The sequence below is a fragment of the Penicillium bovifimosum genome, assembly GCF_028826915.1.
Source record: "Penicillium bovifimosum strain IBT 22155 chromosome Unknown utg000002l_segment0_segment0, whole genome shotgun sequence".
NCBI lineage: Eukaryota > Fungi > Ascomycota > Eurotiomycetes > Eurotiales > Aspergillaceae > Penicillium > Penicillium bovifimosum.
Genome location: NW_026622711.1, coordinates 4,001,421 through 4,024,240, shown reverse-complemented (window position 1 = coordinate 4,024,240; position 22,820 = coordinate 4,001,421). Strand labels below are relative to the sequence as shown.

At 52.6% G+C, this 22,820-nt stretch overlaps 6 protein-coding genes across 6 annotated transcripts; 4 read left to right on the top strand and 2 right to left on the bottom strand.

The window, feature by feature from the left end:
* Positions 1-719: 719 nt before the first annotated feature.
* Positions 720-4,956, top strand: N7515_002708 (Arf family guanine nucleotide exchange factor SYT1; the record flags this gene model as incomplete). Its single annotated transcript, XM_056663452.1, has 2 exons — positions 720-1,077; positions 1,145-4,956. The coding sequence occupies 2 exons, from the start codon at positions 720-722 to the stop codon at positions 4,954-4,956; spliced, it is 4,170 nt and encodes a 1,389-aa protein (XP_056525565.1).
* Positions 4,957-6,010: 1,054 nt separating this feature from the next.
* N7515_002707 (putative RING finger domain protein) lies at positions 6,011-7,272 on the top strand (the record flags this gene model as incomplete). Its single annotated transcript, XM_056663451.1, has 3 exons — positions 6,011-6,574; positions 6,633-6,888; positions 6,944-7,272. The coding sequence occupies 3 exons, from the start codon at positions 6,011-6,013 to the stop codon at positions 7,270-7,272; spliced, it is 1,149 nt and encodes a 382-aa protein (XP_056525564.1).
* A 180-nt stretch (positions 7,273-7,452) lies between these two features.
* On the bottom strand, positions 7,453-8,445 carry N7515_002706 (DNA/RNA non-specific endonuclease; the record flags this gene model as incomplete). Its single annotated transcript, XM_056663450.1, has 1 exon — positions 7,453-8,445. The coding sequence occupies one exon, from the start codon at positions 8,443-8,445 to the stop codon at positions 7,453-7,455; it is 993 nt and encodes a 330-aa protein (XP_056525563.1).
* Positions 8,446-9,093: 648 nt separating this feature from the next.
* Positions 9,094-10,689, top strand: N7515_002705 (Zn(2+) transporter ZRT3; the record flags this gene model as incomplete). Its single annotated transcript, XM_056663449.1, has 3 exons — positions 9,094-9,145; positions 9,193-9,323; positions 9,385-10,689. The coding sequence occupies 3 exons, from the start codon at positions 9,094-9,096 to the stop codon at positions 10,687-10,689; spliced, it is 1,488 nt and encodes a 495-aa protein (XP_056525562.1).
* A 368-nt stretch (positions 10,690-11,057) lies between these two features.
* Positions 11,058-12,074, top strand: N7515_002704 (aminoglycoside phosphotransferase family protein; the record flags this gene model as incomplete). The annotated part of the gene is made up of 1 exon (XM_056663448.1): positions 11,058-12,074. One exon carries the CDS (start codon positions 11,058-11,060, stop codon positions 12,072-12,074), a length of 1,017 nt encoding a protein of 338 aa, XP_056525561.1.
* Positions 12,075-12,449: 375 nt separating this feature from the next.
* Positions 12,450-20,231, bottom strand: N7515_002703 (ATP-binding protein; the record flags this gene model as incomplete). Its single annotated transcript, XM_056663447.1, has 3 exons — positions 12,450-17,458; positions 17,512-18,118; positions 18,171-20,231. 3 exons carry the CDS (start codon positions 20,229-20,231, stop codon positions 12,450-12,452), a joined length of 7,677 nt encoding a protein of 2,558 aa, XP_056525560.1.
* Positions 20,232-22,820: the final 2,589 nt, after the last annotated feature.

The following is a 22,820-nucleotide window of genomic DNA, read 5'->3' as shown; positions in this document are numbered from 1 at the left end:
AAACGTCAGAAGACGGGGGCGGGTAGGGGGGTAGGGGAGTAGGGGACTAGGGGAGTAGGGGACTAGGGAGGAAATGGAAGAGAGATTCAAATCATATGCGACGTATAGAAGTAGATGAATTAGATGAATGGCAAAAGATAAGCCGGAGATTGGGAGCATTGGGGGAGAAGATGAGGAGCTTGTTCGTTCTACGTCAGTGTCCGTAGTCAGTGGTCTCTTGGCCTGGAGGACTCATGAATCTACGTGTGGTACAACATTAAACAAGGACTATTACTGTACCTCTGCAGTTTAACTACTGTATCGCTGTTTAGTAAACTACAAATTACATGAAGTTATACAAATTGCACAGATCTCTTTCTATACTTAAACCGGCCGACCCGACGCTCAGGTCGCTCGCCTTAAATTCATCTGCCTTGCCCCTCTTATCTTTCTTGGCCCACGACTATCACGACATTTCGATGCTCTTGATCTTTTGTTTTTTCTATTTTTAAAAAATCACCCTCATCGAGTAAAAGAAGGAAACAAGTGTGGCGGCAGAAATAGGGCAATCTAGAACGTTGCTCCCTTTTCCCACGTTCCCCTTTTTGCATGACTGAACCTCTCCACGTAATCCCGCGTCTGGACCATGTCCTTCTCCTCCATCCTTTGTTAAACAACCACTCTTTTCTTTCTCTCATGGATTGTTAGCTTGGGTTTATCCTGACGCTTTGTCCTTCACCATGCATTGGAAAGGACTGCGTCTTGGGCCCGATGGCAAGAGACAGACCGTCGACCAACCTCAAGTCCGTCGCAGTGAACACCTTCCTCGTCCTTATCCCGCCCCCGAACCCAGATTTTCCGAATCAATTTCTCGTACTTCTGGTCAGCCAGATAAGGGGAATAGCACAGGCATTCACACACCAGATGACAGGTCAAATCATGGGGTAGCTCAGTCGGACTTTGCACCATCGGCGGAGACCCCGAGTCTACGCCAAAAGCGGTTCAGCTTTATGAGGCTACGCCATGCATCTGACCCTCAACTCTCCAAATCTTATGTCAAGGCGGGCGAGGACTCACCCCCGGTCCCCTCCTTACCGCGTAAGTGAATCAATTGACTATCCCACTCGTCTAGGATGAAGGAGCTAACCGTGTCTACCATATAAAGCTCCCAAAATCATCACTACCGCCCCTACCAGTCACGACCTCGACCAGCCCGTGAAACAGAGATCTAGGCTTAGCTTTCGACCATCCTCACGCAAACAGTCCATGGAGGAGATGTCTCGGAAATCAACGGAACAATCTGTGAGGTCTCGCCGGAGGGGCCAGGGGTCAACCGACTCTCAGGGCGACTCGACGCTCGGCATGTCCCCGAGCATCACCGAAGAGCCCGGACGCTTGTCAATCAATTCGCTTCGGGGCGGTCACCAGCAGCACACTGACTCCCAGCGCTCGTCGGTGATCGATCCCCGATTTTCCGAATCCTCTCGGTCAGACCAGAGTAATGGTGACCAAACAGTCCCTCTAACCAACTATCCTCGTGAGGGTAACTCCACATCGGCCAAGCGATTTCGTCTACCACGCTTAAAGCGCAATCGCAGCCCTCTCTTCCCTTTGCCCCCCAAAGTCTCGCAACCGGGAGTTTTCGACAATCGACCCAAGTTTCCGCCGGTAGATACGCCAAAATCGGAGAACTCAGATGGCCAGGATCACATCTCACCACTACCGTCACCATCTCGTTCCGCTGTGGTACTCGCCTCGAATGCACCGCCACTGTTTCGGAACGACTCAACGAACTCAGCTCGATCTGTTCGATCCAATTCGTCCTTGAAAAATCGCAGACGTTCATCCACCATGGGATCGCTGGCCGAGAACCATGATGATTTGTCCGTACCCCCTTGGCTTGCAGCTTCGACACGCACGTCTACTTCGACCAGTGGCCGCAAAAGCTTCAGTGATATGTTCAACCTCACTCAGCGATTGAGGCAAAACTCATCCCCGCCCGCTCCCCGACACGGTTCCCCCGCCATAGGCGGCGCCTCCACCCCAAACTTGCGAACGGTAGAGCTACCAGCAATTCCGAAACGGGAAGAATCCGACACTCCCGCATCATATTTGACCCGTTTAGAAGAAAGCATACCCCGTGGAATGATTGGCGGTGTTCTAGCACAATCAGATGAGGAATTCTTCAAGATCGGTTTGCGGAAATACATGAGAACCTTCTCATACTTCGGCGACCCGCTCGACATGGCAATTCGCAAGCTCTTGATGGAAGTTGAGCTTCCGAAAGAAACACAGCAAATCGACCGTTTCGTACAAGCATTTGCTGACCGCTACCACGAATGCAACCCGGGTATCTTCACCAGCCCGGACAATGCCTACTTCATTGCATTTTCGCTTTTGATTCTCCATACCGACGTCTTCAATAAAAACAACAAGCGCAAGATGCAGAAAGCGGATTACGTCAAGATCAGTCGAGGGGAGGGGGTTTCGGAGGACATCCTAGAGTGTTTCTATGAGAACATCTCATACACTCCATTTATCCATGTGGAAGACGCGAACCCGCCCGATCGCCACTTGGCAAAGCCACGTCGCACGCTTTTCAAGAGCACTAGCACTGAGAACTTGCCCAGGATTACGCGGGAGCCTGTCGATCCTTATTCGCTCATTCTGGAAGGCAAACTGGAATCTCTGCGCCCTAGCCTGAAGGATGTCATGGATCTGGATGATACATACGATCACTTCGGTACCGCTGGGCCACCGGACATGGATGTCCTTCACCAGTCCTTCACCAAGTCAGGAATCTTGCAGATCATTTCTTCCCGCTCTCGCCCTGACGCGTTCATGCCGGCTAGCTTGGGCAGTCCACTTGACTCAAACCCCGGTCTGGTGGATATCAAGGTTGCCAAGGTTGGCTTGCTTTGGCGGAAAGATCCCAGGAAGAAGAAAGCTAGATCGCCCTGGCAAGAATGGGGCGCAATTCTCACTTTTTCTCAGCTCTACTTCTTCCGCAACGTGAACTGGGTGCGCTCACTCATCGCGCAGCATGAGGCATATGTCAAGAATGACCGTCACGGTACTCTTGTGTTCAAACCACCTCTTGCGGAGTTCAAACCGGACAATATTCTGTCTACCGGTGATACGGTTGCTCTTTTGGACTCTAGTTACAAAAAGCACAAGCATGCATTCACGTTTGTTCGACACAATGCGATGGAGGAGACATTCCTCGCTACCTCAGAGTCTGAAATGAATGATTGGATTGCACACCTCAATTATGCTGCGGCCTTCAGGACCACTGGCGTACGCACCAAGGGCATGATTGCCACTAACTATGAAGGACAGCGATACCGCAAATGTCAGCGAATGAGCTCAGTGTCTTCTCAAAAGTCCCACCAATCGACGGACCAGGAGCCCGCTTCTCCTAGCATTGATACCGATATCGTCGCCGAATTCATGGCTGCGCGCCGCGAATTAATGAGCCAAAAGATTCGAGAGAGAAACGAAAAGCTCTTTGTGTTGCAAAAGCAACTGGAAGATCTCCTACAAAATGCCCGACACTTGCAGGTTCTCACTCCTGTTCATGCCCGGGCTCGGGAGAACGTCATTCTGGCTGCAGGTCGCTTGTCTGCCAAGATCAAATGGGTGAGGCAGGATATTTGGCGTAGCAAATGTTACCGCCAAGTTCTGCTCCGAGACCTCGGCAAGGACGAAGAGGCGGTAGAGGCTAGGGTGGAAGCTGTCGCTGACCCGACGCTATCGCACGCGGATGGGACACGCCTGGCCTCGCTTTCCAGGCCATCCTTGAGATCGGAGCCCAGCGTGGAAAGAGCCGGCAGTATTGTGCCTACCGTCTCTAGTGCCGATACGCCTGAGTCCAATGTAACCGCAACTGAGCAACCAGCAGAAGCCGGATTGCTGGCCAAACCTTCGAACGACGAACTCCGCCGTCCCAGCATCCCGACGTCAATCACTTCATTTGATGTCCTCCGTGTCGGCCGTCAACGCTCCGCTGTACCCGTCCCCGAGCGTGCCAAGTCATACTCGCCCGACCCAACAACAATCACACTCGAGCGTGAAGCATCTGTTCTCAGTCGTGCTAGTCGGTGGGATGGAGCCAGCCTTGCGTCTAAGACCTCAAAGCTGACCGCACCATTGAGCTTCGACGACGGCGAAGAGCGCGTTCTGCGGGAAGCTGGTCTACTCGAACTGCCAGCATCACCAAAGGGACGCCAGGACGAAGAGGTTGCCCCTGACACCAACCCCAGCAAGGCCTCCGAGGGTGACACCAATGTAAACGACAAAGGGGATAAACCAAGTCGCGTTCGCCGCAGCCTTCATCGCACTCTTCGTGACTCGCACTCCCGTAGAACCCATTCTCACTCAAAGAAGAAACGCGGTTCGGTGTCCAGTATTGGACCGGAAGAAGACGATCATGTGTCCGGCGATGGCGAGGGCCTTCCTCGCAAAGCTCCCAGTTTCACCGTGCATGGCAAAAAAGCATCAATCATAACCTTCGGGTCTGAATGGCAAAACATGCCCCCGGAAGGGCGCCTCAAGCTCCGCAAGCCTACCCCTCATGAGGAGCCACGGGCGTCGGAGCCTACTATCATCGGCAGCGGTGAGTCGATGTTGACGGACCGGAGCCCGGAACGTCCTCATTCGATCCACAGTATGACTACCACTACTGGCCTAAGCGTGCGCAGCGCCGATGATCTGTCGGAGTTCAAGGATGCTCAAGAGCAACTGGAAGAAGATATCGGGGGTCCTGCCTCCCCAGTGATTACGTCCTTCTCGAATGTTGATGCAAATCCGTTGGACATGGAACCCACCCCTTACTCCCCTTCATCTACGACATACAGCAGCCATCTTCTTGCACCAAGACAGGACGGCTCCTCTTCTCCGTCTTCTACGTCAATCAGCGAGCGCATCGTTGATACGCCATCCAACGAAAACCTTCGCGAGCAGGCCGTAACTGCCTGAGCATTTACCACCTCTCCCTCTTCAGTGCATCTTACCTTACCTTCTTCTGTACATCCTATCACTTCTGATCTTGATCTTCTGTTTGACGATTATTATACCCCTTTTTCAACCTCTTGCAACTTATTCCTCTTCCTGCTTACTTTACTTGCATTGTGTCTGGCGAACTCGGGCTTCCGAACGGTGGTCGAATCGGTGTGTTTTTGACTGTCTGTCTGCATTTTTGTATAGGAATTGTATGCATTTTTCGTCCGGTGGATGGGTCCAATTTGTGCGGTGGGAGGATGCATGGGCGTGCCAAATTTCTCATGACCTGGGCATTTTGTTCCGGCTCTTTTTTCTAGTCTGATAGACAAAAGCGCTTTATGATTGACAATGATCTGATCTATTACTCTTACTCTTTCGCTTCTTGGAGATTTCCATAGCTTTAGACGAAAAGAACTACGCTCAAGGGTCACATCACATATCTAGCTAAGACTAGATCAATAGTTCTTCCCAAGCTGATCTGTTGGAACTGGTGCAACAAGTTAACCTGGGAGGGTCATGTGACCTAGCGTGCGTTTGTGTGTATTAAGGGGTAGTTCGCGATGCCTTCATTCTTAGCTTGAACAACGATTACTACACAGATTACACCGAGCAGGAGCCTCCACGAGAGTAGGCCCTCTGCCCAGTAATCGCCGTAGTCTTCGTCTTCGACGTTTCGCATAGTAGCAATATTGCCGTGTGGAACCAACACTGATCAGGCTCCTGCTCTGTGTAATCTGTGTAGTAATTCGTTGTTGTTCAAGCTAAGAATGAAGGCATCGCGGTCGAAAAGGGGTCTACAGATACCGTTTCTTCCGAACTCATCCCCAAAGACCCGATATAGGGCTGACCAAAGCGGTGAACGAGGCGGTGACCCGTCCCACCAATCCCAATCCCCAACCATCCGCGCCCCAAACACAAACCCCGTCAAAAACCCTATTACCATTACGCCATTATCCCAAAGCTCCACCAAAAAGCACAAGCACCTTCTCTCCATACCCCAACCCACCGCACCAAACAACCACACCCCAAAATGGCACACTCAAAACGCAACACCTCCCTCCCCCACTTCACCTCCTACGAACGCGGCCTCCTGCGCTCAACATGGGGCACCAAGCGCAGCGCAATCGGCCGCGACAGCTTCCTAAGCTTCGGCTCCTGCCGTCTGTGTTTGCAGCCGGCGCGCGCACCAGTCGTCGCATGCGCCAGCAACGGCGACCTGTTCTGTCGCGAGTGTGCGATGAATGATCTGCTTGCACAGAGACAGGAGATCAAGAGGTTGGAGAAAGAGCGGGATGAGGCACGGAAGCGGATTGCGGAAGAGGAGGAATCGGCGTTGAAGGAGATGAGGGAGAGGGATTTGAGGGATTTTGAGCTTGTTTCTATGGGGCTTGAGAATAGTGGGAACGGGAATGGGAATGGGACTGGGAAGAAGAGGAAGGCTGGGGAGGAAGAGGAGGCGTTGGAGAGGTTTAAGGCTAGGGAGGTTGAAGTTGAGGGGAAGAAGAAGAGGGTTTTTGAGCTTGGCGTGGAGGGAATGGCGAGATTTGCTACGGAGGAGAGGGAACGGTTGAGGAGGGAGTTGAAGAGTGAGAAGGTTTGTTTGATCTTTTTACTTCCTTGGGTTGTGGCTAACTAACTGCTTGCCTTGATAGGAGTCTAGCAAATCTGCTCTTCCGTCTTTCTGGGTCCCGTCTTTAACGCCTAATACTGATGCAAACGCGATCGCTGCCAATAAGGCTGTCAAGTTGACGCCCGTCTGTCCTGGCTCGACGGAGGAGTGCAGGCATAGTTACTCGCTCAAGTCGTTGGTTGATGTCAAGTTTACGGAGGAGAAGGCTTCCGATGGGACTGTTTCCAGGATTTGTCCGAGCTGCAAGAAGAACTTGAGTAATGGGCTCAAGGCGATGCGTATGTGTTCGATTTGGGCTGGGCCATGGAATTCTTGCTAATGATCCTTGAACAGTTACGAAACCTTGTGGACATGTCATCTGTGCTCCGTGTGTGTCGAAGTTTATGATCCCGCATGATCAACATATTCCCAATCCGCATGCTTCAAAGGAAGAGCAGGAGACGGCTGCTGCGTTGCACGGGCAAGTGCTATGCTATGTCTGTGAAACGGATGTTACGGGAAAATCAAAAGATGGTAATGGCAATGGGACGAGCAAGAAGTCTAAGAAGAAGGATAAGGAGACTATTCAGCCTGGTCTGGTGGAGATTTCCTCCGAAGGAACTGGATTTGCCAGCAAAGGTGGGAATATGGGTAAGAAGAATGGGGTTGCATTCCAGTGCTGAGCCAATTCCAAGAGAAAACAACTTTCGATGATGTGTACGATATAATCCTGGTATTGCCGCCCGGAGTGGCTATGAACGCCCGAACCATGCAAATACAATATGTTCTAGATATACAGTGAAGCCATGCTTGGCACTTATAGGAGAGACCCGAGCTGCCTCTCCTATTCGAAAATTCCAAGCTCAAGCCCGCTTTTTGGCATTGTTGAACTCGCGCACAGTGATCTGGCAAGCGACTTCCTGACAAAGACGACGGCGACGGCTAGGGTCCAACTTAGAGCCGAACTCCAAACCAGAAGCACGCTCAACAGCCTCAAGGGGAACCTCAAAGTCCGTCAGACGCTTATCATTCGCAATGCGAGCATTGGGCAAAACAAAAGCACCGAGCGCAACCTTGCTAGTAGGCGAATTGGTCCCATCCTCGGCATAAATAACCTTATAGAAGTGCGTCGGCACCGCGACATTAGGCGGGTTACCAATGACCTCGTAGTTAACACGCCATTTCCCATCCGGGTCACGGTGGGGCAGATACAGAGGCCCAGTCACGATACGAACAGACGGGTACCGCTTGACGAGATCCCGACAGAAAGTCTCAAAATGCGCCCAGTAGTCACGGTTGAAGCCCTCTCCGACCTGCGGACACATATTGCTGAGAGCAAAAGTCCCGTCCATGGCTTCCTGCGACCACTTGGCGTCCGCCGCCGGCACCTGGTGGCCGCGGTCATAGCCCGAGCGGAAATAGTCGGACAATTTGGCGCGGAACATGGTTGGCACCGTTGTGTCTTCGAAGAAGGTGCTCTTCTTGCGGTCGCCGATGTTCAGCGCGATTGATTCCGGCGTGATGTGTTCGGCTACCCAGGCTGGGTTGCGGGTGCGTCGGTCGTAGGCGCCGTGCACGGGGAGGGAGGAGAGGTCGTCGGCGATTGGGCCTGGGAAGCCATATTGGAGGATTCCGGCTGGGTTGACGGGGCCGGTGGATAGTTTGGAGGCCAGTGTTGGGGATGGCAGTGTGGTGGGTGGTGCTGGAATTGTGGGTGTTGCGGTGCCCGGGGTTGTGGGTGTTGGTGTGAGAGTTTGTTGCGGCTTGGAGGACTTGCCGGAGAAGAGGAGGGCTGTGACTCCGGCTCCTGTTGCTGCGCTGGCGGCAGCGATGACGGCTAGAGTTGCTTTGGACATGGCTCCTTTCCCTTCCTTTGGTTTGGAGAGAGCCGAAAGTAGACGTCTTCGTATGAGAGGAAGTCGAAAGATTTCAGGAACCGAAACAAAAATAAGTCCGAGTCACGGGCCAATCAGAGTGTCATATAGGAAACATGCTATTGCTATTGTTCTAGGGGGTAAGAGAGGGATGTCTTCTTTTATATCTTCACTGGATGAAGAGGATTAGCGTGGAATACTCATATTTCGAATCATCTGCGACTGTCAGCTGCCGAATTCCAGCGTTGCACTAAGACATCTCGTCGATCATCACAGTCTCAGATATCACCCGACCAATCCAATTAGTTGCAATGAATATTACATATCCTTCAAGTCTTTCCTTTCTGCCCTATTCCCTGACGAAGAGAGTCACATATTTCCTTCATGTCTTCCGCGTATTCGCAACATCCCAGATCCCAGGAGGGGAGGCGTAGGCGAGACGCAGATGAGAACCTTGGGGACAGGAAATGCATTCGCATCAATGCATAAAGCCTCACCACCACCCACAAATACAAGATGTCTTCATCCTCGACAGATATACGTAAAGAAAGAGGCGAAGTGTTGCGTTGACCGCCAACCTTCTGCTGATTACATCACCGGTTCTGTTTTCTTCAACTTCAACCCCACGCCATGTCTGCCAACGACCTTCGGGGGTGGGTGATGAGCGCCGTCTCAGGCGTCGGTAAGTGTCTCCAGTCCTTGATCTCATCAATTACTAACTGAGTCCAGCCTGCGTCCTTGGTTCGGCTATCATTTGCATCGATGTACTGGTACAAGTGCTCTCCCGCCACAAGAGCTTCCAGATCGCCAACAGTAGTAACTTTCTGTCGGCTTCATTATGTCTCAGCGCTGGTGTTATGGTGAGATATCTTCAGGGTTGCATGTTCGAGAGATAGAGAGATAGAGCTAACCTCCAAACAGCTCTTTACCTCCCTCTATAGCATGCTACCCACGTCGAAAGAATACTTGACCCGCGCCGGCTTCTCCTCCGCCGCATCCGCCTATATTTTAATCGGCCTTTTCATCGCCGGAGTCGCTGGTATACAAATAGCATCTGCATTTGCACACCGATTCATCCCCTCCCACGTTGTCGACTGTGCCCATACCCATGACGAGTCGGAACTTGATCCCGAGCGCGGCGAGCCCCGACGCGAGGAGCACCATGCACACGACCATAGCAACGGACATACCGAGCGAACACCGCTTTTACGACCTAATGACCGTATCTCCTTCAAATCAATGCCCGCGGTGGTACAGCGGAGCCAACATCCAGAGCCAGCGCCCAGACGCCGCGAGACGATGCGCGCCAGGCTAACACGCCGGCTCAGCTCGCTCATGGGTGGAGTAAAATCCACCTGCGACGAGAACGGTCCGTGCTTTGGAGTCTCTCAGACTTGTGGCAGCGAATGCACCAAATTACTTCCACCCGTTAACGAAGATACACGACCAACCCTGCCGCATCGTGAAAGCATATCCGCACCCTTGGAGTCGGACATCTCCCGCGCGCAACTCGATGTTGGAAATGAACATCTGCAAGATGCGCCAGAAGGTGGATACTTTGACAATCTCGCCGCGCAACACCACACGCATCCGTGCGTTTCCTCGTCCTCCTCGTCTCAGGTGCTATCCTCCCATTCCGATAATCATTATCATGAAGAGCACCGTAACCATGCAGACGCCCTTGAGTCTCCACGTCCCAAATCTGCTGGTGGCAACCCTCACCATCATCACGTCCCTCAAAATGCATTCATGTCGATTGGACTCCAGACCTCGCTTGCCATTGCTCTGCACAAGCTTCCAGAGGGATTCATTACATACGCTACCAACCACGCCAGTCCGACTCTCGGTTTGACCGTCTTCCTGGCATTGTTCATTCATAATATCGTGGAAGGTTTCGCCATGGCCCTTCCACTGTACCTAGCCCTCAACTCCCGCTGGAAGGCAATGTTTTGGTCCAGTCTACTGGGAGGCATCAGCCAACCCGCCGGTGCCGGCATAGCCGCTCTATGGATCTGGAGTACCGGGCAACATGGCAGCGACGACTCGAGAGGACCCTCGTGGGGTATCTATGGCGGCATGTTCGCCGTTACCGCTGGCGTTATGACATCCGTGGCATTGCAGCTCTTTGCCGAGGGTCTCGGTCTCACCCACCACCGCAGAATCGGCATTGGGTTCGCCGTTGCGGGTATGGGGCTGATGGGTCTCAGCTTTGCCTTGACGGCTTGAGTGCTCAGTTCCTTCTCATACGTGGCGTTGTCTGGCCTCATTGATTTCTTTTGCCTTCCATTGCTTTCGTTCGACATGGCCATAGAGTGGTCTTGCACAAATGATATTCTTACGATCAAAATTAGGAGTTGCATTACACGGTATTTATGCATGGTTGAGTGTCTTCGGTGGCACTGTGCTATACGCTCAGATTAATCAGTATCATAGTTCTTAGTATGTAGTCTTATCAATGCATACCAGTGAACCACTCATGTACTGTGTACTCGCTCTTTTTCAAATTCTTCCCTGCTTTCTTACTCCCTCCCCCTCCCTCCCCCTCCCTTCACTACCCTCTCAAGGTCCTTCAATCACGTCCATCGAACACCGTCATGGCCGATCGCGAGGAATGGAAGCGACAAGAAAGACAATTCATCGACCGTTTCTTTCAGGAGAAAGTGCCCGAGGCTTTGGGGAATGAAGCTGCGTCTCTTTGCACGGAAGATACTTGTATCCGATATGCACAAGCCCTTTTCAATACCGACGATATCGCCGCTGTCAACAACCAGGGCTCTAACAGCTTTACCCTCCAAACCCCAAGTACAATCATTCAATTTCGCCTCACTCCACTGAAAACCGACATTCTTGCGCTGGCCAACGAGATCTACGGTGACCTGGTGCCCAAAGTCAACCTCCATGACGGGTTTCTATTGCCAGTCTACAGCTCGAAGGTGATATCTGGCCAGATACACTTGTTTCAGCCATTTCCTGAGGAATTTCCCTTGGAACGGGAGAAAACGACCGTCACTGAGCTCGGCTTGTTTATTGCGAAAGCAGCCTTTTTCGAACAGCCCAAAGCCTGTGTGAAAAGCGACAGTTGGACGAGTACCGCTCCAGAACTGTTATATCGTCTAGTCCAAAACAATTCCCTAAAAATCTATGCTCCAGAACTCTTCGACGTTGTTCGCCGCCTACAACATAAGGTCTATCTATTAGAAAGCCTGCCCAGAGTTTTGACCCACCATGACTTTTCACAAGTGAATATCCTTGTGAACGATACTGGGAATATCACTGGTGTGATCGACTTCGACGAAGCGGGGATTGAGGCGTTTGGAATGTGCATTTGGGGATTATACGAATGTTTCTTTGGGAGTATGGAGGCTGGCAAATGGTCATTCTACCACGAAATGCCGGTGCTTGCGAACGCTTTCTGGGGATCCCTCTGGGCCAACACTCCCCCAAGCCTAAAACGAGAAGAGGCCCAGACGGCAATCAAAGTCTCTTTAGGTATTGGGGTTCTTAACCGATATTTCATTCACGGTATGGTGGACAAGATCGACCTATCGAAGAAAGTCCATCGCCTGTCCCTCGAGTATGCAAGGGGGATTTTGCCTCGAATTTGGGAATGAGAAGGTCCTCAATGTAGGTACATAAAATTTGATGCTTCGATACTATAAGCAAGCCGTACAAGATTAGGTCTAAGGAATTACGACCAACTGTAGCAGTATAAGGCATGGCTGGTGACGCTTCACTGAGGGGACTAAGTGCCTGCCCACTGTGACGACCATTCCTCTGATTCGCAACTGTGACTGACATAGGAGACTACACCCTTGGCACTTCTACCTGGCTACGAAGTCCGATGAACTCAGGCTGTTTCAACATTAAAAATAACAAGTTTCAATAACATTGCTGTATGGACAAGGTACCCAATTTCGGTCCACTTAAAACATCACAAAACGCATCATATACAGATCCAACCCATCCATACAACTTTAGGCAAATATTCAAAGGGCCTGCACCGAAATCCGTCTCGGAGCCCCATTCCCACTAGACTCCCTCAAATGATTCCGATGCGCCAGGCCCTCCTCCTCCATATCCTCAACATCAATACTAAACCGTCTAGGCTTAGCCCAAACCCCAAAGTCCTCTCCATTCCCCTCCCCAACACCCTCCTGCACACCAAACCTATCCGCCAGCGACTGGAACAACTCCGCATGCGCCGAATCCCTACCAGAACCCTGTCCACCCAGCCTACCCTTCGCTCTCCTCAGCAACTCCATATGCTGCGACGCCGTATCAGCGGCACGCGCATGACCCTTCGCCTCGGAATCACCGAGCAAATCGTAAAGCACGCCCTCGTGCAACGTGACCGCCGACTGGTGATTATCCGAGGCAGTGAACAGCGCAGAGAGGAGCTTGGTCATTTCCAGTGTGACGGGATCGCAGCTGCCCCAGACTTGGCGCAGATTGTAGCAGATGTCGCGGCAGAGCTGGATGGCGGAGTCGACGTTTCCGCGACAGAAACGGGTTTCCACGAGGCGGCGGCCGATCCAGACGACGACGTCGGGCGTCCAGGTTCGTTGCACGATTCGGGAGGTCCAGAGTTGAGTGAGGATTGTTTCGAGTTCGGGGAACATGTCGTGTTCGCCGAGTAGGGTGATTGCGTCGTTTAGTTCGTTGAAGGGGAGGTCGACCATTTCGATGCCCAGGGATCGGGAGGTGGTCATGATCTCTTGGAGAAGTAGCTTGGCTTTGGTGGACATGTCGTTGTAGGTCTTTTCGTCGGTGCATTTGGTCGCCTTGTGGCCTGAGAGGTAGAGGCAGAGCTGGGTGGCGGTCTTGATGCTCTCGTGGCTGTTTAGACCGTCTGTCAGGTGCATGAAGGAGTGCAGGACACCTGTCACGATGGCGGCTTCTTGGAAGCGGGAGGCGTTGCAGAGGGTGCGGACGAAGTCGGTAGTTCTTGTGAGGATTCTCATGTTGTAGTCCTCGTTGTGCACCTCGCGCAGACAGATCTGGTAGAACTGCTGCACGACTTCCTTGTCGGAGACGTTCATGGCGGACAGGTTGGTGCAGAAGTACTCGTACAGCTTGTTCTTGGTGTCATTGGCAGGGCGAACTCGCTTCTGCTCAGTCTGCATAGTGTAGAGCAGGTGACCCGAGATGAGAGTCGGGATGAAGTCGTGGCCAGAGAGATTCCTGGTGAAGTCCCGGTGGGTCTTCATCTCGGTATCCATTTCTCTCATGATCTGGTCGTAGCTAGCGCGTCTGCCGAAGACTTCCTCAAAGGCAGCGACGAAGATGGCGTCGCGACGCTCGGGCAGCGCCATTGTCGATGCCTCGGGACTGTAGACCACACGGTGGCGCAGCTCATCAAGGACGTTGTTGCCCCCTTCGATGAAGCCACACTCAAGATAGATACTGGCGATCCGACGGGCCCAGTCGCCAATCATGTCGGGGTCGCCGCCGGCCTGCAAAACATCCGTGGAGTAGGTGTGTAGAATGACATTCCCCTGTTGCACAGATGCGGTTGTTCCCTGTCGCGAGTGGGCAAGGGCAAGCTCACGCAGCCAGGATAGAGTCGTAGTGGAGAAGTGGCCTTGAGTCTTCTTCGCCAGCTGGTACTCTTCCGTGTACAGGGAGCGGGCTTCACCGGTCGAATCATGCTTGCGAACGAACAGCTGTGCCAGCTTGTGCTTGAGCGTGATGGGCAGTGGTGCGGTCATCTGATCGAGAGGCTTCGATGACTCGCCTGCTCCCACCCACTCGGTGGTCTCCAAAGGCACCTTGTACAATGCGATGGCTCGGTCAATATACGCGTCATTGGACTCGCACAGCTCGGCAAAGAGCAAGGTGGCATTGAGTGTCTTCTGACTCGTTGGGCCATGCACATGCTGACAGGTCATGACATACTCAGAAGCGATCTTGTACTGCTCGGAGAAGTCGGAGCCCTTTTCAGCTGTCAGAATCGACATGTAACCCATGTAGGTCTTCTCCAGCATCCGATCAACCAGTTCATGGTCATAGGTCCGTTGCTGTTCCTTGTTGTCTTCGACAACCAGGGTCGGCCAGAGTGATCGGTAGACGTGCAGGGAAGAACTCCAGTCCATTTCCCTCTCGTAAATGCCAATGAGAGCAACCGCAGCTTCAATACCCTCAGGAGCAATCGCATTCTCCCGCGAGGTGGCTCTGTGAATGCGCTGATACATGCGCTTGGCATCACTGTGCATCTCCAAGCGAGTTGCCAACGCAGCCTCGAGATACACATTGTCAATGGTTTGCTTATGAGTCTCTCCAAGGCGAGCGGCCAAGAAGTTGCTCACGGTGTGAAGCAAAGTCAGTGCCTTGGGGAACTGGAAGGAAGTCTCGTGGAACTCAACCACGGCCTTGGCAACGGCCAACACGGAGGGCACAGGTACATTCTCAGAGGAGAGCAAAGAACCAAAGGCATTCTCGTACACCACGGTAGCCTGTTGCAGATGCAGCCTGCGGAAGTGGCAGTAGGCCAAAACCAGAGCAAGGTCTGCCGCGGGCGGCGCCAGGTCCTGCGAGAATTTCTGGTGAGACTCGGGCTTCTCGACGGTCGGCCAGATATGCTGCAGAACGGCCATCGTGCATTCGCTGGCTTGCGCCCAGTCACCCTCACGCACGTAGATACTGGACAGATTGTGGCACATGATCAAGGTAGTGACAGTCATGTTGTCCTTGCTTGCCGAAATGCTGTCCAGCAGCTCAACCAGCAACTTGCGGTCTCGAACAGAGAGCGACGATGCATCGTTGGGTGAGACAGAACTTGCCATGCTCTGGGCGATGGAGAGGGCCAGCGCGGTTCCCTGAGGCGAGTATTCCTGGTGATTCTCCTTGTAGTAGCGCCACATGAGAATCGCCAAAGAGCGATCGAGGTTGTACATAAGCATCTCCCGAGTCTCAGCGCGGAGAAGGTGCACATGCTCCATCATCTCTGGCGAGTGGATACCGGTGACCTCGAGGTCTGCGACCAGTTCGCGGATGACGACCTCAGCTTCGTCGTTGCGACTCTGGCGGCGTAGGAACTGGTAGTACGCAATGGCGACGTTGGACTTCTTGTCCATCATATTGACTGAGTCAATGTCGTGCGAGCTAAGACCAGCCCAGAGGCTGGAGAGAACTGCCTGGGCGTGGACATTGTCGCCCTGTTCCTCGTACATCTTCGCCATGTACAATGAGTACTTGATCCGACGATCATCGGTGACATCCATGGTGCGGACGATGTTGTCGTACTTCGTTCTGGCAATGTCGCGGCCCATCTCGTCGGTTCCAGTGGTCGAGAAGTGGCCAGTCAAGAAATCGGCAGTTTCCGATGACTGGCGCGAGTTCGTACCGTACTTCTGAAGAATCTGCTGGTAGAAGTGCTTCGAGATGAATAAGGCAGACTTGTTGTCGCCACGGGACTTGTACATGCCGACGATCATTCCAAGATACTTCAGACGTTGGTTGAACTGCACGCCGGTGATTTCGGAGTCTGTCAGGATCAAGTACTTCATGATGTCTTCTTGTTGGGAAGTCATGGAGTCTCGCTCGGAGAATGACTGTGTCATCATCTCAGCACATGCCAAAGTGATCGGGTGCGACTGGCCAAGAAGCTCTTGGCTCAGCTTCCAGCATTCGTAGCTAGTCTCATCAGCGTGACTGGCGTGCGCTAGCCTCGAGACGCGGGCGCTGAAGATCATGCTCTGTAGCAGTGCCATGGACTTATCACCGAGGACCAATCGGCGAATGTCACTGGCAAGTCTGTAGAGCTCAACGACGCTGGAGCGAGTGAACTGGGACTCGCGGCAAGTCAACTCCAGTCGTGCAAAGAGGACAGCTGCAGGCAGGAGCTTTGTAAAGCTGGAGGTGAACTGGAACTCTCCGTCATCTGTGACCAGAGGCGACGACAGAAGATGCGAAAGCCAGTAGCGTGCGGTGTATTCCAAAACGACATACTTGTCGAAGAGGTGGTTTCGCTCGTCGATGCCTAGCTTGTCCATGGAAACATCGACATCTTCGTCCATGCGCAATTGCACACTGGCGAGGCACCTGGTGAGCAAGTCGTAATGTCCGTCCTTGATGTTCAGCTGAGAGGTTCCGATGGTAGACTTGGCCTGTTTGATAAGATGGTCGCGAATACAGGTGTGGGCAAAAGAGACAACACCGTCCCGTGTCATGACCAGCGGGCTCAAGGCATTCAAGATGTCATGGCTATCGGTAATCTTGTTGGCGGAGTAACTTGGACCCTTAGGATTCACGTTGAGCAGCTCCTCGATCTCTTCGACCAACAGGGGTCTCTCAGCTGCTGCAAGCCATGAGACAATGTTGATGGTACCCTGCTGGCTGAAGTCGAGACCCTTGGAGTGGAAATCAAGAAGCTCCGGCATCGACTGCGGCAGGCTTTGTATGGCGGAAGCAGCAAGGCTCAGGGTCTTTTGCTGTTTGGCGTGAGCAACCGCCATCTCGGCCCAACTGAAAGAGCCCTGAGCGCGGCCAGCAATAGCAGACACGGCAGCTTGCAGTTGGTCGCTCTTGTGAGTGTCAAAGCTGGCGCCAGAAACGAGCATCTTGGTAACATAGGCTTCCAGATCGGTCTTGGTCTGGGAACTCTCAATGGTAAGCTGCTGAACACCCTTGGAGTCGACCTTCAAGCTCAGGGGTCGGGTGAAAGCGATCATCTTGGATCCAGCATTCTGTGCTGAGAGAATCTCGCAGAACCGGTTGAGACACGCCATTGCACTGGCATCACCCCCCTTGATCTGGTCAATTCCGTCGACCACGAACATGTACTGGATGTTGGTAGAGAGACCAGCTTGAATGCCTCTCCAAAGGCTTTCTTCGACCGTGTCATCCCCAGCGCCTTTGATCGCCCCTTCGGCTGCCTTGGCAACTTCGAGTAGGACAGCCTCCTGGGTGCGCAGATCGCTGACAGAATGGTCTAGCATCTGGTGCAGGATGCCCTTCAGAATACGAAGAGGCAATGTGGCAACGGGAATGTCAGCACCTGTATTGAGTTAGTCAAAGAATCAATCAACGAAGAAACAGAAGCAGACTCACGGATCGTATATGGAATCACATTCCAATTGTCATGCTCAGCCGACTCTTGGAGTCTCTCGACAGTCCATTGGGCCAGTGCGCTCTTTCCCGAACCGGGACCACCAGAGATCAGCATCACAGGAGAGCTCGCAACGGTGAAGTCGTAAAGCATGTTATTGAACCACTCGAACGACCCATCGGCAATTGAGTGCGCGCGAGAGTCGAGGATGAACTGAAGAGGGCGGTCCTGCACTGCCAAAAACTGGCGCAGGCTACCCAGTTCAGCCGAAGGATGAATCAAGGCGCTGCCTTCTACCAGTTTCACGGTATGGGCATCGACAACACAATTCCAGTGGGTGGAGAATCTCTTGGCGTAGGCCACAAAGGCTGCATCAACATGGCGTCCAATGACTTGGTCGGATTCCTTGCTCTTGAAGCCCTCAATGCAGCTTGCGGTGGTACTGCAGACCATCTCGAGCAAGTCTGCAAACACTGCTGCGACCTCGGGTTGGAGCTCAGGAGAGATCTTGTATGCAGTCTCATACTGCAGAAGCAAGTAGATTCCAACAGCGACTCTGCCATACCGGCCAAAGACGCTTTCGAACACATCCGTGTCATCCATATCAGACTATGTAACAAGTTAGCAACGATCTCTGAAATCCTCGAATGCGCAGACTCACCTCCAGAAGGAGAATACAGAATCCCCAAATGAGCATCGCAGCTTCATTGGCAGCAGGGGCAAAGACTCCGACAGATGATCGAAGTGCGTCAACGGCATATGCCAGCCTAGATGCCCACCGGAGGCTGCAGTCGAGTCTGCTGCCATCACGAGGCATCCAGCGGAGACGTTCGGCCGCAACTGCATCGAAGAAAGCATCCACAGTGGGGCTGCGCTTGCTGATCTCGCTGGCAGACACGCCCAACTGAGTCTTGCACTTCTGTGACACAGCCTGGACCTTGTCCTGGAGAACAGTAAGTTTGTAGCCGCTGCCACTCAGTGGCCTAACAACACGTCTGGCCCCGGCGCCGCCAGAGACACCGGAGGTGCCTGCTTGTCGAATTCCGCCACCAGCAATGCTCGATTGCTGGGCTCCAGTCCTGCTGCTGGACATTCCAGGACTGCCTTCTTGCTGAAGGCTCCGCATCCCTCCGCCAGCAACGTTTGCTCCGTCCGATCCAGTGGTGCTGGGATTGTAGAGAGCGTTGTTAGTCTGGCTCGTGGTGGTAGACCGCAGACCACTTGTCTCGTTGGGTCCACCCGCAGGGGAATATCCTGTGGTCGTCGGAGTCTTCGAAGCGAGATTCTCCCCAGAGACCGCACGGGCATAAGTCCAACCTGGTCTAGCTGTCTGGTTTGAGGCGAGTCCTTGTCCGCTTCCATCACCTACTGCGGTGGACGCAACCTTGCTCTTTGGGCTCGTGGGGGCGTAGTCTTGAGCTCCACCTGAACTGAGAGTAGAGCCGGTATCTCCTTGTCCCCGTCCATAGCCGCCGCCAACGGCTGCGGCAGCCGCAGCAGCTTCGGCGACACCGTCTCCCATGGAAGGCTTAGAGCCTTGCTTCTCAAGATGTTCGTTGTCGATATGGTACTTTCCAGAGATGTCTTGGTCGGCAGCTTTCATCTGGGTAGGCTCAGAGCCTTGTTTCGCAAGATCTTCGTTGTCGATATGGTACTTTCCAGAGGTGTCTTGGGCGGCCGCTTTCTTCTGGGTCGGCTCAGAGCCTTGCTTGGCAAGATGTTCTTTGTCGATATGGTACTTTCCGAAGGTGTCGTGGCCGGCAGCTTTCTTGGAAAGGCCTTTGCCGGCGGTTCCATCATCGAAGACATCCGAGCTGATGTTCTCCTGGTCGTGGAGCTCGTTCTCAATGAACTCATCGCTGAAGCCTTCTCCAGCGCCTGCACTCCCAGATTGGTTAGTGTTTCCCGTTCCTGCGAAAGCGACTTGTGGATTGCTTTGCTTGCGGGCGCTTGATCCACTAGCATCGGCAAAATCCGCTGTCGCTTGGTCAGAAACTGCCTTGCTGCTAGTCCCTCTCTCGACAATCGTTTCTTTTCCGCTCGAATTGTGGAAGTTCTTCGCTTGGAAAGTGCCCGGCTCCGTGATAGGGCCCTTGCGGATGTCATAATTGGGCTCCAGAACTCCGGCCGCCACACTGCTTTTGCGGTCAGAAATTTGGGCTTTGGCCATTTTCTTTTTGTTGTTGGTTTTTTGCTCAGGCGGTTCAGCTTCTCGTTCCTCCATGTTTGTATCTCCCGTGGAAGGTTTGCCAGTGTTATCTCGGGCGGTCCCTCCTTGGTTGACTGGCATTGCGGCCTGTTGGGTATTGTCCTTGTTCAAGTGTTCTGTGTTTTCTTCAGCACCAGCAGCGCTGCCTGATGCTCCACCGGCGCCGCCGTTTCCAGTTTGGGTTGCGGATCTCTGGACATTCTCCTTGTTGAGGTTTCCGTCGTTCGCTCCAGTAGCACCGCTTGATGCTTTGCCGGTATCATCTTGGCTGGCCGACTTTTTGTTGGTTTGGCCTTTGGTGATGACGTCCTTGGCCCCACTGAAGTTGCCGCTGTTGACTTCGCTGCGGATAGATGAGCTCCTTTCGAGAATCTCGTTGGTGATGGCTCCCTGGTTGGGGCCCTCTGAGCTTCCGTGGCCCAAAGAGAACTTCTTGCTCAGTCTCCGGGCAAATCCCATGTTGCGTTCGGTCTGTTCGGCAGCTGGAATGGCGGTTGGTTCTTTGGCAGACATGTTGGTTGAGTATAGGGTAATATGTCACGAATGAAATGGAGGTAAATATACAAATTAAATCAGTTCAATTGGTAGTCAAAAAGTAGTAAATAGATAGAAATGGGGAAAATATCCGCGAGTTAGGAATGAGGGAACCTAAATAATGCTACCAACCATCGTTCTGCTCATTGCATCATGGGCTCGATTCAGTAATTTCCGAGCGGCGCATGCTGAGCAGTGGATGCACAAGAACGAGTGGGCGTATGAGCGAACAGCTTCCTCGGTATGCAGTTGAGCCATGCCATACTTTCACTGGTTTTCCAAGGCCTACAGCTTGTTCCAAGGACGCAAACAAGAGCTCGATGTCATGGCACAGTAGAATACCAGAATCGATGATGCTTAGCCGAGAGGAAATGCGGGATGGGTGGATCTTCCGAAAGCTGGTCCGTCTCCACTCCAACGTTTGGAGCTTCAGCAATGGCTTGGGCCTAATGCATTTCTCATTTCTGTTAGCCGCCGAATGGAAGCTTTCGATTCGTGGCTGTTTCGAAGCTTCTGGTTAGATGTTTGTCTTGACTCATTGGGTGACCAAAGCCGATTTCTTGTTATCTTGCAGCATTACGATAGCTCAAATTGACCAGGGACGGTCAAGGACGGCAATTGAGTTCAATCGATGTCATAGCAATGTGTGGGGTAGGTCAGTATCATTGGACCCCATGCTGTAGATAATGCAATTCTTTGTGCTCTGACGTTTACATCGCTGTAAACATGCGTGGGGTATTTGCTTGGACATGCCCAGTATTCATCGCAAGTGGATGCTGAGTGAGGATTGAAGTCGGGCGACTGGCCAATATGCGGTTAGTCATCAGCGCTATCATCCGATAACCTTAAATTAAGCGGTCGATCCGTGGGCGTTGCGGGTTTGGATCTTCAATCAGTTGACGAGAAACATCCAGGATCAATGCCGGAGGACCCGGAAGTGAATTGGTGTCTGGTGAATGGTGAGGTCATTTCTCTTTGCGTGGCTTGCCCTTCCCCACGACGGCGAGGAGTTCCGTATTTCATGTCATGACGTCGGCTCCGAGAAGCATTATCTCCATCACATGTTCTTGGCCTTGCAAACAGAGACATCTATTGAACATGATCGTCCAGAGAAGTTGCTCGGTTTGTTAGAAAATTTCTACCGACTTTTCTTCGGATTCCCAACGTTGGTTCAAGCTCACACTTCTTTCTAGTACTTCGGAAGTACTGACTCCTAAGTTCCTCTTGCACCAACCATAAAACGACTTGGCCGGTTGGCCCCAAGTAGGGACTACCGACTACCTGTGTTCTACACAGGTAGTGGCTACTTGGGGCCAGGGAGTTGAAAGTGTAGGGGTCACTCCAACTCGTCCTCTTTTTCCGATGTCGTTGACTTCAGTTGAGCCCCTTGGACAGCAGTCTCTTTTGTCTTGTCCTTGTCTTTATTCAACCCAGTGAACAGTGTCCGCGAGATCTCCTTAGAGCTCGCTTAAAGAGATGATCGCTTGACTGCAACCTAGTGAAGCTTCACGTTTCTATCAAATCTGTGGTTCGAACGTTCACCTACTAGGTCCGCTGGTGGGTACTCCAAGTACGGCAGGAGGGCGCCGCACGGTTTCTTATGCGGCTTTGTACCTCCTCGACCCTTCCGATGCGCATGATATTCGTGTAACCGCGAATTACCCACCAGCGGACCCTGCAGGTGAACGTTCGAACCACATATTTGATAGGAACGTGAAGCTTCACTAGCAGTCAAGCGATCATCTCTTTTAGCACACATGGAAGTGAAAGCCAGTGCGGTATTGATCTGACGCATCTTCTTGCTGATTTGGTGACCGAATCAAACCCTTTTGTCGGCCTTTTCCGTCATGCCAGAGACGTTCTGGATGAGCAGCGGATCCCCGAACTCCGTCTCACCGCAGCGGTCTCTCACCTTGCTTAGCCGACGTCTCCTCGTTCAGTTACGTTGCCGTGGGAAACCACATCTAGGTGTCTGCAACTGATCCCTTCCAAGATTGACCGAAGGTTGAACCGTGAACGAGATAACATGGCCCCTAGTATTCCAAGTCCGTTAGCCCACATCAGCCCCGGACTTTCCACAACGTGGGGACCCCACGATGGACACGGTACCTAGTGTAAGGGCATAGCCGCATAGGGGTTCACTACTGGTGGACTTCGACTGTCAGAAATACTGCCAGGCACAAGTTGGCCCACTTCAACGTGTAGTCACTAACTACTGGACCTCAAATTCGCCTCGCAAATAACCAAATCGAGATCAAATCGCATGTCGAGGAATCTACTCGCCCATTCTACGACTCTAATGACAGAGGCAGAGAGTGGCTAAAAGCAAGTATCACCCTACTAGGCACGGGATCAGGCAGAAGACCTGATCCAAAAAGAATGGGAAAAGAGGTAGAGTCCATTTCTGGATCGGAAATGTAGTTCATAGACAGCCTATAAAACGAATCGAAAAAGGGACTCTGGTCTAGCCTGTGAGGACTGTCCGTGGACAGCTCACATCCAGCCACAGCTCTCCATCCTCAGACCGCCATGGGTATTCATCCATTTCCGCGAGCCATCCTCCAAGAA